This window comes from Sander vitreus, chromosome 18 (assembly GCF_031162955.1).
Source record: "Sander vitreus isolate 19-12246 chromosome 18, sanVit1, whole genome shotgun sequence".
Lineage (NCBI taxonomy): Eukaryota > Metazoa > Chordata > Actinopteri > Perciformes > Percidae > Sander > Sander vitreus.
The window spans coordinates 13,530,806-13,548,122 of record NC_135872.1 but is presented as its reverse complement, the minus strand read 5'-3'; the positions used below and the strand labels follow the sequence as shown (position 1 = coordinate 13,548,122).

General features: G+C 41.6%; 1 protein-coding gene across 2 annotated transcripts in view; it reads right to left on the bottom strand.

The window, feature by feature from the left end:
• The window catches only part of wasf1 (WASP family member 1), a 51,663-nt gene that overhangs the window by 25,764 nt on the left and 8,582 nt on the right, over nt 1-17,317 (bottom strand). For both annotated transcript variants that reach the window (XM_078275233.1, XM_078275235.1), the window contains exons 2-3: nt 2,695-2,849; nt 1,775-1,909 (exon numbers count right to left, since the gene is read on the bottom strand). In XM_078275233.1, coding sequence (XP_078131359.1) covers nt 1,775-1,909; nt 2,695-2,827 — 268 coding nt within the window. In that variant the 5' untranslated portion in view covers nt 2,828-2,849. The remainder of the gene's footprint in view (nt 1-1,774; nt 1,910-2,694; nt 2,850-17,317) is intronic.

Here is a 17,317-nt window from a genome sequence, read left to right as displayed (position 1 = left end):
TGTGTTTGAGAGTGTGAGGGTAAAGACAGGGTGGGGGTAGGGATGAAGAGTGGCATTAATGGGAAACACACCCCTCCAACAACTGTCCATCTTTCTTTTACATTTCTCACACACTTCTCTCCTCAAAGTCACCATACTACTTTGCTACCTTGCTATTATAATGATTAGATTTTACATGTCTTTAATGAATAATGGTTAAGAAAGGAGAGTGTGGGTTTTTCCATTTAAAAGACAACTTCATTTGGTTATGAGTGTTTGTGGGTGAGTTGAACTGTGTGGGAAATCTCTGCAATCTGCAGAGGAGGCCATTTTAACCTGGCCCAGAAAATTCTGCGGTACAATCCTTTTACACTCCACTGCTTTTGCTGCAGTGCCCTGTATTATGCACCCATCCCTCTATCCTTCCATCTTTCTAACTCTCCGACTCCAACCCCACCGCACACTTAAATTGCAACTGAGCTGATCCTTATCCACCGTCTCTCAAGCCAGTACTTCAGGCTAAAGGGGGAAAGTCTGGCTTATTTATGAAGGGAGATAAAGCCAAGGACCACATGCATGGATGCATCAGAGACACGCACAAGTGTACACACACAATCACTCATAATCTGTGTCCAAACGTGGAAACTTCACATGAATATGAACAAGGAGCCTTATGCCAAAATGACACAAAGAGCGGCTCTGTTGTTACTTGGGTATTCTCCCTAGTAAATATGTAGATGTGTATCTAATAAAATAAATGTTAATCTCTTAACCTCTGCAGAATAAGATAGTGTGCCTAGTGTGCGTGAGAGGAAGGGTGCGTCAGTGTGTCTTTGCCCTTTAACCTCTGAAGGATAATGATCTCAGTTACCAGCTGAGACAACCTGGCTTCCACAATTAGGTCATACACAATTATTCAATAAGGACGGCTACAGTGTGTGAGGAGAAAGGGTGGTGAGGGGAGAGGCAGAAGAAGAAGCTAGAAATTGTAAGAGTAGGGCAGGTGGAGGAAGAGGGGAGGTAATGTGAAAAAGGGTGCAAAGCAATCCAAAGGAGGGAAGCCTCTAAATGGGGAAGAGGGGAAACATTCAGGATGGAACAAAAAGTAAGATTAGGTTTAACAATCTGTGAGTAATCTGGATATGCACGAGTCTATTCCTCAATTGTGTTTAAAAACACAAACCCATGCTTCTTCAAAAACTAGGAAACAAATCACTGGCTTGTAAAAAGGTATCAACGCCTGTGTTTGCATTTACAGAAAAGATATAAGCAGCGAGTACAGCCCAGTGAGCATTTTAATGTCTCTGTGTAAGAGACAAGGAAGCAGTTAGAGTAGCATTGTGTAAAGCTGTAAACATACTGCTGGCCCATGGGAAATCGATACGGTGCCTTAGAGCATAGTATTATACCACTGTGATTCTCCCTTTTTTCTTTGCACCCACTGCACTCTCCTCTAGCTACACTATCCTGTCACCCTGCCCCCCTCTCTCAGGATAACCTGGCTTACCTGACAGTCTCGCCAATTGTCACATTCCTTTTTATTATTGCTCACCATAGATACAGCCTGACCACCAGATCCAATTTCTCCTCACAAAGAGAAGGCCTTTAGTGGGTAAACAAGCATCCAGCCAAAGTGAAACTCAGAATGTTTCCAATAGAGGCAGCGGTTTGTAGGATTGGGGGTGAAAATGACACCTTCTCGTAGCTGCCTGCTCCTCTAATAACAGCTATTAACACTGGAGGGGGGGAGACAGGCGAGTAGTGTGTGTGTGTGTGTGTGTGTTATATTACTCACATTCCTCTTCTTTGGGGTCCAGCTGTGTGACACTGATGGAGAGGCGGTCCACACGCTCTTGCAGGGAGTTGACCCGGAAAGAGAAGGTGTGGGCCTCATTAAACAGCTCTCCAAACAGGTCTTCTGCATATTTACCTGCACACACACACACACACACACACACACACACACACACACACACACACACACACACACACACACACACACACACACACACACACACACACACACACACACACACACACACACACACACACACACACACACACACACACAATATGGCCGAATGTCAGACAGCTGCAAGACCTGGAGTAATGTGGTGTGGGATTGTGTTGCGGAAAAACAAAATGTGTTTTTACACTTGTGAAGTACACACCAAAGTGTTAAAATAGGAAGTGTGGAATGGTTCAATTTAATCTTTTAACACTCTAGGATTTTAACACTGGACTATGGCAAAGACTCACACTTTTACTTTCTCTGACTGTGTGAAAATCTGATTCTCTTCTACTCTGAGTCGACTCAGAAAAAAAATCTTGATTTGAGGGCAGCCCTACACGGTTTCCTCACAAACCTACCCTCAAAAACTCTGTCATCAATCAATCAAATTGTCAGGTAGTTTTCTAAATATCCTAATGTTTTGCTGCCTGTAATGTACTTTCAAGGAAATGAAAACTGACAAGTAGGCAATAGCTGACTCAGTACCTAATATTCAAATGGCTAATCGACTTACAGGGAGCTGAGGTGTGTAGTGTACAGTGTGTGTGTGTGTGTGTGTGTGTGTGTGTGTGTGTGTCTATTCAAATAACTGTATGAGAGAATGAGTGTGTGTGTGTGTGTGTGTGTGTGTGTGTGTGTGTGTGTGTGTGTGTGTGTGTGTGTGTGTGTGTGTGTGTGTGTGTGTGTGTCCCTGTCCTACTGACTGAGGCTGCTGAGCTGGCGTATGACGTTGGCCAAGGAGATGTTAGTCACACACTCCAGCTCATTCTTGATGTTTCTTGGCAGCACCGTGTGGCACAGGTGCCTGGGCTCGATGGTGCGCTTCACCAGCGGCATCGTTCTGCTGTGACGCCACTACCTACAGGAGTCAGGGGCAGGGGGACAGGACAGAAAGAAGAAATAGAAGACAAAACTTTGTTAGTGCGGCAATTCTTGTTACATACCTTGAGATTTTGCTGTTTACAACAATAGAAGAGACTGATAGAAAGGGGAAAAAACCATGTGTTTCACTGGTTGCTTTACTCAGACAACACCAGAATTATCACAACAGCGCAATGGAGAGAAAAACAGCATAGGAGAAAGAGAGATGACAACGTGACACAAGTTCAAGGGTAAAATGGGCATGTGGAGAGGGAATACAATGTGACAAGTGTAGTTTAGCAGGATGCTGGAGGAATAGAAAATGCTACAGAATAGCAGGGAAGTCATGTTTCGACATTGCTCACAGCCATGTTGCATCATCTGTTTCACCAACTTAGCACTGTCTTGTCCTTTTCATCATGCATAGCCAGGCTAACAAACCTCAGCACTTTGTCTGCCCACTCAGCCATGCTAATGGCATTAAGGATGCAGTGCTGGGCTGCTTACTGTAGGTCCAATTCCCCTCCAAAAACAAGGATGACTTCACAAAACCACAGAAGACACCAAGGCTGCAATGATCCAGAACCAAAATATGTTTACAGAACTTGATCCACCTTTCTACCTCGAATAGCCACAATAAACTGTAAACAGAGAAAGAGTCTACAACTACGCTAGCAGCTGTGTGTGGCTGTACACATCAGCAGGCTAACACGTGCACAACAACAAAGCTAACATGCTAGATATATGACAGATACGGCCACGTTAGTTTATAACGTGAAAAGGATCTCGTAAAAATGAGAAAGGCCTCTCGTTATGACAACAAACTGAGCAAACTAAAATGTGTGCCAATCCATCAAATAGCTGTTGGGAAAATGTCCCATATAATTGCAAGTAATAGCTTAAACAATATGAGTGTAAAGACGGAAGAACAAAAAGCATGACAGCAACATTATGTTACACTGCACAACATGGACATGTAATGAAAAGAAAGAGAGCAAAGAAATCAGGTGGGCAGTAGGCAAAACACCATCTACCGGCACAACTCCCTTTGTGACAACACCAGTTAATCATGCTAACAACACCTCGTCTCTCTGCTCTAATGCTATAATTAGAGCAATTGTGAGCAATTGGAGACCAGGTGCTTGCATGGACTAACTAATTGAGATTGACAGTGATGAGGCCTTGATAAAGCACTGATTAAACTTTAATTGTCTGGTATTTTTAATATCCTGCTGTATTCTTAGCGGTGTTACTGACACTAAAGAATAAACATGATTATTGACCGTATCCATAAAAATGTAGGTCAAGGAAGGCTATTCTAGGCCCAGCTATAGATGGTTAGAGGGGAGGGAGAGGGAGCCCAGTAAAAGGCTTTGTTGAGGTGATTCATCTTGGACGTGTCTTCAATGGGGGCAAAAATGCCTATAAAAGGAAAGGATGAGAACCCGTACCTCTCTAAGCTGTTGTTTAAGTGGTTTGAATAAGATGTGCGGGCGATGTTACTGCCAAAACAAACCCAAACACAGCGTCAAATCCCTGCCCACTTCTAAAATAAAAAGTCTTTAGGGATTTTTTTCATTTCCAGTGCAGTCCCTCCAACACACACACACACACACAATTGGGTGCACCTCTTGTCCCAGTGTGCGCTGACATTTTCCACAGCCTCCGGAAGTCTTAGTAATGGAGGCCAAAACCCGAGCAACCACTCGCCAAGGTGAAGGTGTAAACTAAGTTGTTACAGCGTTGACCTTTAACATACAGGCCCAACACTACTTATAACGTAACCTCTACTGTATGTTTAGGAGGGTCATCTTAAAACCCACAAAAGCAAGAAAATGGGTATCAAACCATAATCTAAAATTCAAAATGGCTGGCACTAAAGGAAGCCCTTTTGTTCAGAGTTACATGATTGATATCACTCTCATGTCTGTGCGCCAGTTACTTGTTAGAGTTTCGCTGGTTGACGGGCAACTGGCCCTGACCAAGAAATAATTCAACACATAGCCTCACGTAAAAAAGCGCTTTACTGTTTTTACACTTCCGTTTTGTACAGATTAAACAAACAAGATATAAAATGTTATATGAATGAGCTTTAGAAGGTAGCTGAAGTTGTTACCTTTGGACAGAGCCAAGCTAGCTGTTTCCCCATTTCCAGTCTTTGTGCTAAGCTAAGTTAGCTGGCTACTGGCGGTATTAATCTTCTTATCTAACTCCCGTAAGAAACCGAATAAGTATATTTCCCAATAACTTTTCCTTTAATGTACAAAACGTCACCATACAAATAATAATACTAATGTTGGTATTACCTATTCTTCTTAAAGTTGCATCTCCATCTCCATCCCAACTCTCTCAGAATATAAACACTCTGCTCCTGCTTACACCATCCCCTCCTTTGGGATCAATGGAGATTTAATATCAGAAATCAATACGGCATTTATTTTCCTATACTTATTTTTTATTTCTCTGAGGTACAGGTGTACAGAGAGAAACAGAGACAGATAAATAGAGAAGCAAATAAAAAATGAATCAGTCAGTCAATCATAACTGTGTTTATTTCTCTGTCTGCAGTGCATGCACACTAGCTTATTTAACACACATACAGATGATGACGAATGTATCTGACGGGCAACTTCACACTGTTTTGTACCCCCCCCCGTGCTCATCTCTTTTTTTCCTCTCCCCATAAAGGAATGTTCCTCCTACCTAGTGGGTCATAAGAGTTATTTCTGAGAATGACAGAGAACAGGTTTGCCTAAAGCGGGGGATAAAAAAAAGATGGAAAATTAGGCTTTCAGATGGCAGTGAAAGAAAGATGACAAAGATGGAGAAACAACCATTTAAGGCAGATGTGGGAGACAAACACATTTGTAGGATTATTACCTCTATTCTTATGAAAAAAAAAAAAACATACTGTATGTATGATAGAGAAGCAGAGACATAAGATAAAAATGATAGCGTCTAAGCAAAACAGCAAAGATAATCAGCATTCACTCCTCTTAAAGCCCCATAACATAAAAGCACATAAAAATAGGTGTTAAGTGATGATATTGATTCTGCGGTTGCCTGCCTGATCTCCTGAGAGAGAGAGAGAAAGTTACAGTTTTCTTCGATTTCAAATCGAGATTTTTGGAATGTCCAAACAAATGCCCTGCTCAGAGGTTTGGCGCAAACGTAAGCAGCTAAGAGGCTCTGTGTTTGAAAGTCATCCATATGATCATAAAACCAAATTTACTGTTATGTAGCTTAATTCATGTTTTTCAATAAACACAGACAAAAGGTGAGAGGAAGAGTACTGTATCCTCTATGGGCAAGTTCTAGTTTGTGCTCCACTTCCATCCCTGTTTTGGTCCCTATTGTAGTGCATGCAAGCAAGGTTTCTTTGCATAATGTATCAGGAAAACATCATCTTAGGATATTTCGTATATTCCTTTACAGTATAATGTGCTTAAATTACATTTTAATCTGTTAATCGATATTTGTTGACACGTCATTAGTGAGTAAACACCGTTGAACTCGACTCGCTTTTCAAAGAATTGAACACACACACACACACACACACACACACATTTGTCCATTGCGGTTCCATACCATACTATGACAATGATTACATATGACAGCACTGCTCCCGTCATTTTCTCACGGATTCCCCATGTCTCTTACACATCATTTTGGCTCTGACAGTAAGAGAGAAATAAAATGAAAGCGACAGCAAGAGAGAGAAAGAGACCGTCAACTCAAACTCATTACAGTTTATAAAACCATAACATTGTGACAGCACTTAACAAGGTGGAATCACAAGACAACAGTTTCCTGCATGGCCTTAATAAGCAACACTCGCACTTTCGCAGCAACCCAGAGAAGTCACTAAACAAAAGGTTTACTCCACAACTGTTCCACAATAACATCTGATTTTGTCAGGGGAAAAAGTAAAAGTGGTGAGAAGTGCCTCAGTTAAGTCATTCAATATGAGATCTGCTGACATATTTAAATTCCAGCAGAACAGATTATTTCTAATGGGCAGATGTAGTGTGACGAGACAGTAAATTATAAAAGACATTATGTTTTGACGCGTCAGGCCTTTTCTCAGAATGCAGAAATGTACCGGGGGATTCTACCAGCCGCCGCGTTCCGGCTGCGCCGTGATTTTCTTCCTTCGTCTGCCGTGCGTCATACCACACTTGGGAGCGTCTTAGAAGCATAGCGTCTTGCTTGCTGATTCGCTGATTGAGTTTTTTGGGTCATTTTCCCTGGATATTTGTGCTTCTGCCATAAAGTAAGTAGTCTCCATAGTTAAATGGCATGAATCAAAGTTTTGTGGTTGAAGTTAGTAGTTGTTAAAATAGTGTTGTGATGTGATATACGATCGGGAATCTGAAGAGGGTGTTTATTTAAAAAATTGACAGGACGTGCTAGCCCTTCCACTTCCTGCCCAATGCTTGAAATACCCAGCAGCTCCGTCAAAAATAGACCTAGCGCATATTTTTAGCGGAGCAGAGTGTCAAGCCTTCTGGGATGCTATTGGGACACACAGCGCAGACGCCTGGTGAAATTTAGTGTTGCAGAGGAGTTAATTACTTACAGGTAACCAAATAGAAAGACAGCCAATTACATGTAAAAGCAGTCTGCTACTGCCACGACTGAGCTGCTGACATGAGTTTAACACAAAACAATCTACTTAGAGCTAATAAAAGTAGCCATCCAGCAAGCCGATGCCCTTTGACACAAAATATATATATATATATATATATTTTTTAATATCTAGTGAAAGGTTTTATATATCGGCAAAACCAGAGGCCTTTCAGATCATCCCAGATAAAGAGAGTTGCAGACAGAGTTTGCATATTAAGTAGCTATTCGAATAAGACAACAGCCGCACAAACTGAACCAGAGGAGCAGCAAGTTAAAATATTTCACTTAAGTTTTTTTTGTACACAACGTTCTCCCAAACAATGTGTGAGTAGTAATGTAGGTAAATCTTACACTAAATTACAAATGTAGCACCATTGCAATATTCACACACGCATATCGTGCAGCTGATTTATTCACTTTCTCTGAGCAGTCTGTAGTTTGATAAGCGCCAAGCTTCGCCCACACGTCACCTCCAAAAACTCTCCATGTCCACTGTGCTTACTTTTAAAGACCGTAGTAGAGTTAAATATACATGTGGGTGAGTAAAAAATCTTTTTAGCCTGGCTAATTTATTATTATTATTACCAGACTAATAAACAGTTGATGTTCCACAATGGGCTGAAAGCCTATGAGGCATTATGACTGCCTGGTGATCACTCTGAGACAGATTTCTGACTTTTCAGCACACAATCGGTTTTATGAAAGAATGAATGTGGAGGATATAATTGACAGATCTAACACTGAGAAAATTACACTCAATTATATCTTAATTTAATGAACAAGGCAGCTGAAAGATCTTTGTGAGAGAACTATGGTTTCCCTATAGGTCCCCTTACTTGTCCCCTTGGTTTTTCCTCCTTCACTAACTGTGTCTTGCCAGTAAAATAGAGCAGGGCCATCACTGTAGCCCATATACTGTAAGTACTAAATGATCAGAGATGATCACTGTACAAAGAAATGTTTCACACACCTGCTCCTTCCCTTCTTTTATTTTTCCACCCAGTCTACAGGCTAGCCAGCCTTTTTTTTTTCTCTGTACAGCCCTTACTGACTGTCCTCCTACTTTTACGATCCATACATCTTGGGTGGTGCTTCCCACTGTCACCTATCACTATGGCAACGGCTGCAGTGGGATGTCATTGGTCACTTTATATCATCCCAAGGGAAGCAAAGGCAAAGAAGGTGGAAAAAAAAGAATGAATGGGCTAAGATCAGGGTGATGAAACAGTGATAGCCAGTGATAAATGAATGCAATATGAGAGAGAATAAGAGGGAGATCTGGGATTGCTCATCCATTGTGTGCGAGTACACAGCAGAGTGAGGGACGGCACGTGCCAGTGGAGAGTAGGGGGCCTCCACTGGTGCGGCTCATTGCACTCAGGACAATATGTCCAAGTAGAAGCTCTAATGAATCCTAATAGAGCATTTACATAATCACACTGCCACACAATATAGCCAAGGAACCCTCAGTATGAAGCAGGTCAAGGGCCTTTTACTTGGAGGGCACTGTAAAGACACTTCTACACCATCAGCTACGATTTAATACACACACAGAGCCACACAAAAGCAACCAGTATTTCTTGTAGAGTTCTTTTTGCAAATCATGTAAAAAAAGAGGTGAATCATTCTACTGAGAAAGCATGAAAAAAAAGCAAACAGACCACCAACTACACATATCCAAAAAACAACTAATATCCAGCAGTGATGCAATTTTAATTTTAGCCCCAGTTTGCCATCACAGTCACTGGTTCTGTAAAGCTGGAAGAAGAAATAAAGAGGAGCGACAGAGAAAGAAATGAGCAGTAAACCACACAGGGAGCCGGTTGGAATTGAAATGAAATGACCTCAGCTTTCTGAAACGAGAGATCTCATCATTAGGTGTTGTAAAATTCATGGTCTGAAGAGTTTGTCCAACTGATTTTCTCTCTGGATCACCATGACACAGAATCCAATACCACGCACGGATTAGCCTGGTTCTAACCAATGGCTGCACAGACTGAGTGCAGGGTTTCTGCAGCGTTTACCACACAGAAGGCAATTTAATACTTGTTTTACAACCATGCTGTCCAAAGTATGAAATGTATTATTTATCGTAACTTTTTTTTCTGGGGTCCGTTTCAGGAAGGAGGTTTAACAAACTCTGAGTCTAACCCTGATCTCTGGGTTGATTTACCCTGAGATGGGAACATTGGTTCCAGAACAGCTGATTTGAGTTGGTTCAATCAACTCGCAGTAGGTTGACTCAGAGCTAAGCGCGTGCACCACCACAATAAAAAGGCAGCATGAATGGAGCCATGATACTACAATTCACCATGGCAACAACCACAAACAAACTGGTCGGCGGAAATACTCATGCGCACATACAGCGAGTTTGAACATGTATTTCGTTAAAAAAGCAACACCGTGGCTGCTGTAAAATAGCGAGAATTGGTGTGGGAGAACATTGCTGCTCGAGTCAATGCGTAAGCATTGACAGTGTATTAATTTCATATTTAATCACAGGTAACCTATAATATTACTGGTGAAAACTGGAATGGTATTACACCTATAATTTCATTTAGGTGCAATCCTGCGGGCGAAAAAGTAATCTAATCCCATTCTGAGCCTGCAGCACCATGATCATTAACAGAAATATAATTTATCAATCATTTCATTCTTTTTAATGGCGCTCAGTGGTTTGTGTCCAGGGAACACTACAAAAAAGTAATAAAAAAAATATTTAAAAAAAACGTTTCAGAGCGAGTCTCACTCTTCTGACGGCTCTGCATACAGTGGCTTTACTAATATGATCCGCATCACCAATGTTGTAAAGAAAACTACCGTTAGCAAAAAACGTAATGCGAGACACAAAGAATCTGCTGGTAAAAGCATGTCCACAATGGTGGATGTTAATGATATGAGGACGGATAAGGTATATATCTGATCGACTGTGAAGAAAATACCTCTCAAATTGGTTATGTGGAAATGAAAAAACATCTAGTCGGGAGTCATATCATTTCCCGACGTAAACTCTCTGTGAAGTAATACAGCTTTTTCATCAACGGGATCGTCGACAAAAGGACATGCGTTTGAGAAAAAAACGTTTTATAATCTGCCATAAACCAATACGTTTTTTTATTCATGCAGATAACAAACTGCGCTAAAATGCGCCTGATACAGACTGAATGAATGAATGAATGAATGAATGAGGAAATGAAAGCGCGCTGTGTCAGAGGGAGGAGACAGAGAAACTCTGTGTTTCTTGAAGAAAACCTGCTCCCGATCAGGTTAGGTTCACAGACTCAGTTACCATAGTAACTGACTCTGAGGTTAAGTTACCTCTCTTTCTGAAATGGGTTAGAGTTACTCCTCCCTCTCAGGTTTGATTAACCTCCATTTCTGAAACAGAAAACCCAGAGTTCCCCTCATCTCAGGGTTAACAAACTCAGAGTTTTCACTAAACCTGTTTTCTGAAACGGACCCCAGTACTTCCCCACAGTACCAATACCGCCTAATGATATAATAATCAAACTAACATAAACAGCAGAACATAAATGGATAGATTTGCCCCTTATGAGACGATGTGCGTCCTGCTGTGGAGACTGTAGCTAGCTATATGACGGTGTTTGCTTTAGGTCTGGTGGTGCTGACTAAAACTCCACAAAAAAGGATTGAACAGCCTCCTGCGCGCATAATCTGTCACAACAATCCCACTTTTAGTTTATTGGTGTATAACACTTCCCAACAGCCTGTGACCAGATACCAATTTCTTTTGACACATTACTGCATGCAGAAGGCACAAGGAAATATTCTTACATCTAAAGACTTTTTAATAGATTCCAAGGCCTTTTTTTAGACTTTTCAAGATGTGCAGAAACCCTGTTACTCTAGGACTTAAAATAAAGCCTTCAAATTAACAATAATGTGCTGTTCTCTCCCTAAAACCCTTCCTCAGAGCCAACTCGAAGCTTGAAGATGGTTGCATTCTCCATGTAAAAATCAGCCTGAACATTTTGTACTTTTTTTCTGGTGATTCTGGGAACTCATACGCTACAGCTGTGGACTTGGTTTGTTCCGACACTATGAACAGCTGCAAACAAAAAAAACACAGACATCTAATCAGAGAAACTGGCAGAGCCACTGCAGCCGATGGCAGAGGGAGAAGAGATCAAACTGACAAAGCTTACCAGCAGCTGGTTTAAATCAGTAATGCAGATATGCAGTGCAAGACAGCTACCGCAGCTCATATGTTGTCAAACTCAAAACTTATCAAGGAGACTTCCATTTCTTTCAGCTAGTTTCCTTTGCGACTACGGAGACTCAACAGAAAAATGTTGTCTGATGATGTTTGTTATTTTAACGAGGCAGCTTTACATTTATAAATGGTATTTGTTCTTTTGTTTATTTTCTCTCTCATTGGCACATAAGGATAACATTTTATCTTCATTTCCTTTAAAAAAAAACGCCTGAAACTATCACAAATTTTGAGATAATAAAATGCTGATGTCTTCCTGTGGCTTCGACTAAACGAGATGTCATTGGGAAGATGGAAAAGACTGAGATTTGTGGACTCTGATCAAATGTTAGGAAGAAGGCCTAATGCTGAACTTTGCTTTGGCTGCATTTGCATTTTTGGTGCACATGTGCAGAATGAAATAACATGCACAAAATCACTGAAATTCTCTGAAAGCAAATGAGGTTGGAAGAAGATCTATGCAAATAGTAGGCCAATACCACTCAAATAATCACACACACACACACACACACACACACACACACACACACCTCCCCCCTCCTTACCAATCACAGCAGATCATGTTGGCAGAACATATTGTGGCATGTGCCAATGTGTCTTCCTGCCAATTAAAATTCTGTACCAGCCGGCACCCCTTCAGCGGTGGGATGACACCTTGCAGGCCCTCACCAGTGAGGTGCTATAAAAGCACATACACACACACACTCATGCACAGACCTCTTGTTGTCGAGCTAAAAATACACCTGCAGAACTAATGCTGTCAGGTTGGGCTCAGACAGTTATGCTAACTAGGTTTGCCGGTAGTCGGAAACTTTACAGGGCACTTGTGGCAAGGGATACGGGTACATAATAAACTTATTTCCTCGGCTCGATAACTCAGAATTTTTGAGTGCACTGTATTTTTTCATGACATGTTGTTGTTTTTGACATGCCGTCTAACTTGCGCATAAATAAAGGCTGTTCTGTGTTGTGTTCCCACTACCTCAGCTCTGTGGTTTGGGCGCTCGAGTCAGTCCATGGCCATTTCTCAAGTACATGTTAGACAGTTAGAGGTCCCAATCAAGCAGGGCAGTCATTTAACACTACGCCGTGCTTATCCTCCTGACACAGCCAGCACTGATAAAAGTGAGCATCCTAGCTCGCTGGCACTCAGATGGTACTCAGGTACTCAGATGGCACGGATCCATCGGCTGGCTGGCATTCTGGGCTGTTATAATGTTGCCAGGCAGCTGTAAACAAGTTTTAGGAGCTGTTTCAGACAATAAGAAAACAAATACCAACTGCAATGCGGACTGCTGAAAATGCAAAAATCATTTTCTTTTCTGTATTATCTCGAATTTTTTTCAAATTAACAATGTAGCAAAAACTGTGCCCATATGTAGCACAAATGATACTGCCATTGCAGTACTATTTGTGTGTGGAATTAAACAGCTATAGAGATGTTCGTCTTTGTGCAGCCATAAAACACGCTGTTGTTGTCTTTCATCCTTCCTACAGGTCTTTGGAGAAGATAAGGATCTGCGCTTTCCATTCATCTAATATCTTCTGTGTATGAAAAGAAATCCCTGTGACTCAACAGTGGCTTCCTGTCCACTATGCTTTACATTCAGAGCATGATCAACGATGAACCGTATACTGAGTGAGTAGTTGGACACAGCCCACATTGAATTTTGTCAAAAAGAGCTTAGATTGCTTTAGACATTCATTTAGCAAACATGCTTTATGCCACTGTAGACGACATCCACAACTAAATATTCATGGACGTCTGTGTGCCAACATCAATGAGCATAGTGTCTGATGAACAAACAGAGACTCAAAGAAGTTTATCTGCTGAGTGCACAGAAACCCACTGGTATGAATAATGAAAGCCTGCTGCTCAATAATAAATGTCTGCATGCTCGTACTGTGCAGCTGCACTTGTTTGGCCTGTGAGGTAAATTGCATTATACGAACTCCATGAAGGACATGCTCACAATCCCAAGACACAGGAGTGCTACTCAAGCCAGCCAAGAGGCTTGTTAGGAGGGCAAAACACTTAGATTAAGTAGACGTGCCTGCCAAATGGAACTTGCAACGTTTCATTCATCATGTCCCCTCAGCTGGTAGTAAATTTTAAAAAAAAATCCTTAAGAAGACACAACTGTGCTTTGTCACAGACGATGGACCCAGTCTCTTCAGGTAAATGATAGTACCTGTGCACTATTAAATGTATTTTCTCTCTGCATGGAAAAGCCCTTTTGTGCCTTCTGTTGCATCTTACAAAACATTTCCAAGCTCCTGGACAGTACACAAAGGGAGAATGAGACAAAGAGAAAGAGAAAGAGGAGGCAGCTTGAGGCACATAAAAAAAGACCCCAAAAAGGTGTGTGTGTGGCATCAGGGGACAGGGAGAGATCATCTTCTTCCCTCGTTGAGATTAATGCCAGGGGCTCTGTGTTGCAGGGCAGAGAGGCAGCATAACAAACACGAGAGGCTTTCTATGAGGGGAGCAAGAGCTGATACCTAATCGATACCGCAACTTTTCAATATATTGCAATACAGTAGGTATTGTGATTTAGTACTGCCCAGTGCATTGTGATGTTAAAACCTTCACTTCAAAAAGGTGCTGACCATATCCTGGACACTTTTAATAGTAACCTGCTATCGATTAACTTATTTTCTTTCCACTGTACATGTGAAAGAAAAAAGGATTTTTTTCCCCTACAGCTGAAATCTTTTTTTGAAATCAAACTTTACACATTTTTTAAAATTATTCCAAACTATGAAACCAAAATCTAGGCATGTCTCACACACACTGCTGCACTGTGAAAGCCACCATGTTTTGTAAAACAATGCTGATAGAACAGGGTCAATTACACCCCAACAACAGATTAAACAACCTATTCATAGCCATTCAGTGAACAGAGTGGAACTTGGCAGCAGCTGAGAGGTGGATATGTGAGGAAGAGAGACAAGAGGGGAATCATGGAGGATTTGTGCGATAAATTGGACCGATCACACAGTGCCCAGGGCAGCTGTGAAAAGCTCTCATAGGCTGTCTCCTGAGTTTGTAGGCAATGGCAGTCTGTGTCTGTGCATGAGACTCAGGGAGCACAGTGCTGGCAGACCAGGTGGTTGGTGAAGGTGCCCTTGCTGTGAGGAGGCCAGTGGGATTGCCAGAGAGCCATTTCAAATGAGACAAAACACAGCTGCAGTTTAATGCACACACAAGCAAGCATGTTGCGATGCTGTATTCTAATATACTGCACAGTTCACATTGTAGCCCATCAATACCGAATTCTGTGTTTTTTTAAGTCTGGGTAAAGCAAAATCAGGTATTTCTTTCTAAACACATTATACATGTTAGAAAATGTGTAAAAGTTCAACAAGCTCTCTTAGCTCCTTCCGTCTGATAAATACATGAAAAAAACAACTGTTAAATGCCACAATAATAGAAACACAAGCAAAATAGCAGTCACTAAATGTACCTTTGAGTCTTTCAGCCCCAATCGGCTACCCTACCTGTGTGTGCTTTGTGCTGTCTGTCACTCTTTTTCGGTTCAGGGTGTGTGCGCTGTACTACCATAGACTGTGTGTGCTACTGGGTTAACTGCTAACGATAGTCTGATAGTCACTCGTTCTTTGGTTGGGGGTTGTGTGTGCTGTGTTACCATGTGTGTGCTACTATTTCAGTATTTTTACAGTTGAAAAACAAACTCGTCTTTGGTGATCAAACTATGTCATGGAAATACTGTTTTTTTAAATGAGCTCACATATATAAATTGGCATTTCTGTGCAATTTCTTGTTAATTTCTTGTTAATCGGGTTGCCATGTACACAAATTGTAAGCTACTGTCAGCTGATATTAATAAACATTTAGAAGGAAAAACAACTAAAATAGCATCTAGCTATTTATTAAACAGGTCTAAAAATTATGAATTCTATAAATCACAGTCTTTTTGCCAACACACACACTTTGGCACATAAACTGAGAGCGAGGTGATGCCACAGTGGCAGGCAGCGGTTGGTCACTGTCCTCAGGGACTTTTTCCATCTATAGAAACAGCATGCTCATTAGGGGTCAAAGGGTCAGCTGCAGGCGTCATGTGACCTTAGTCTCATGACATCTCAGCACCCTCCACTCGTGCACACACACACACACACACACACACAGCTCTGACAGCTATGCTTAAAAATGCCACTGCTAGGCAAGACACTTTCTGCATAAAAATGGAAAGAGGCTGAGGTGGGAGGAAATGATGAATCTCTATGGAGTGAAGGGCAGGTAAAGAAGACAAAATATGGTCTAACAGCACTGTAGAAGATTGACTCAATAAAGGCCTCGACCATCCACTTACTCTGCCATTATATTGAAAAATGATAAAGACACAGATTTGCGGTGCCTGCCAGGCAGTTTTTACAAGGAGCAAGATGAGATGTAAGTTGCTGCATTATTCAATCCACATTTAGACAGGGAGTAATGTGTATGTGAGTCCAGAGGATCACCATCAAGACAGGAGAGACATACATTGCTATATCTACACAGCTGACACACACACACACACACAAAAATATAGATTTGATCATTAGGCCTAGATCAAGCCCAATGCAGTGTCTCGTCTCTGGTGAAGGCGATATGGGGGACAATGGAACAGAGGGGACGGAGACAAAAGCACCTCTCAGTCCCTTTTCTCCCTCTTGCATTTGGCTGTCACAAGGCATTGTAAGGCTTTTTGCTCATCCCCAATCGACACATCTTGAAAGCGAACCAACTCCAATTCTTCCTGCAGGTACAAAGCCTCTCGCTCCCCTATCAGTGGGCATATTTTAAGCTGCCGGCCTTTTTTTCAGTATGAAGTGAGGTCGGTGTGTATGTGTGAGAGCATACAAAACAGAATCCACAGCAACTGTTATCACTGCTCCTACACAATTCCTTGTTATCTTTCCTGGTCAGTCAGACTTTGGCTTGTCTGTTGTCCCCTTCATCACTGCAACCCTGAGAGAGAGAGAGAGAGAGAGAGAGAGAGAGAGAGAGAGAGAGAGAGAGAGAGAGAGAGAGAGAGAGAGAGAGTGTGTGTGAGAGTGAGTGTGTGTACATCTGAGTCATCATGCCCTTGTCAGTCACAGTCACTGTTGCATCGCTCCGCAACGGAAAGTGCTCTTACAGTCCTGTTGCAATTAGATGAACACCTACTCAGCTTGCTCATAGTCCACCTCTTCCTTTTCCCCACACACGAGGGCCCTTCATCTAAGTACTGAAGTAGCTCCAGATACTAATCAGATATAGATACTTCACAGTTTGTTTATACATGATTCAGAACTCAAATCTCTTAAGTACTCTGGCCCACCACTCACTACAAGTTCTTCAAACTTTTGAGTAATTTTTTACCCCAATCGAGGGCTTGAAAAGCATGCCTGAGGAGGTTAACAAAAGCAAAATACAAAAAAGAATCAACAAAAATATGTGTTACTGTTGATGACAGCAATGAGGCTAGTTACTCTTTTAGAATAAAATAAAAAAATGCAATGGCAATATGTAAACAGGTCTTAAGTGTCTTAAGACAATGGGACTATTAGACAACGTGGGTGAAATGAAAAGGCATGACTTTCTGAAATGAACCTCC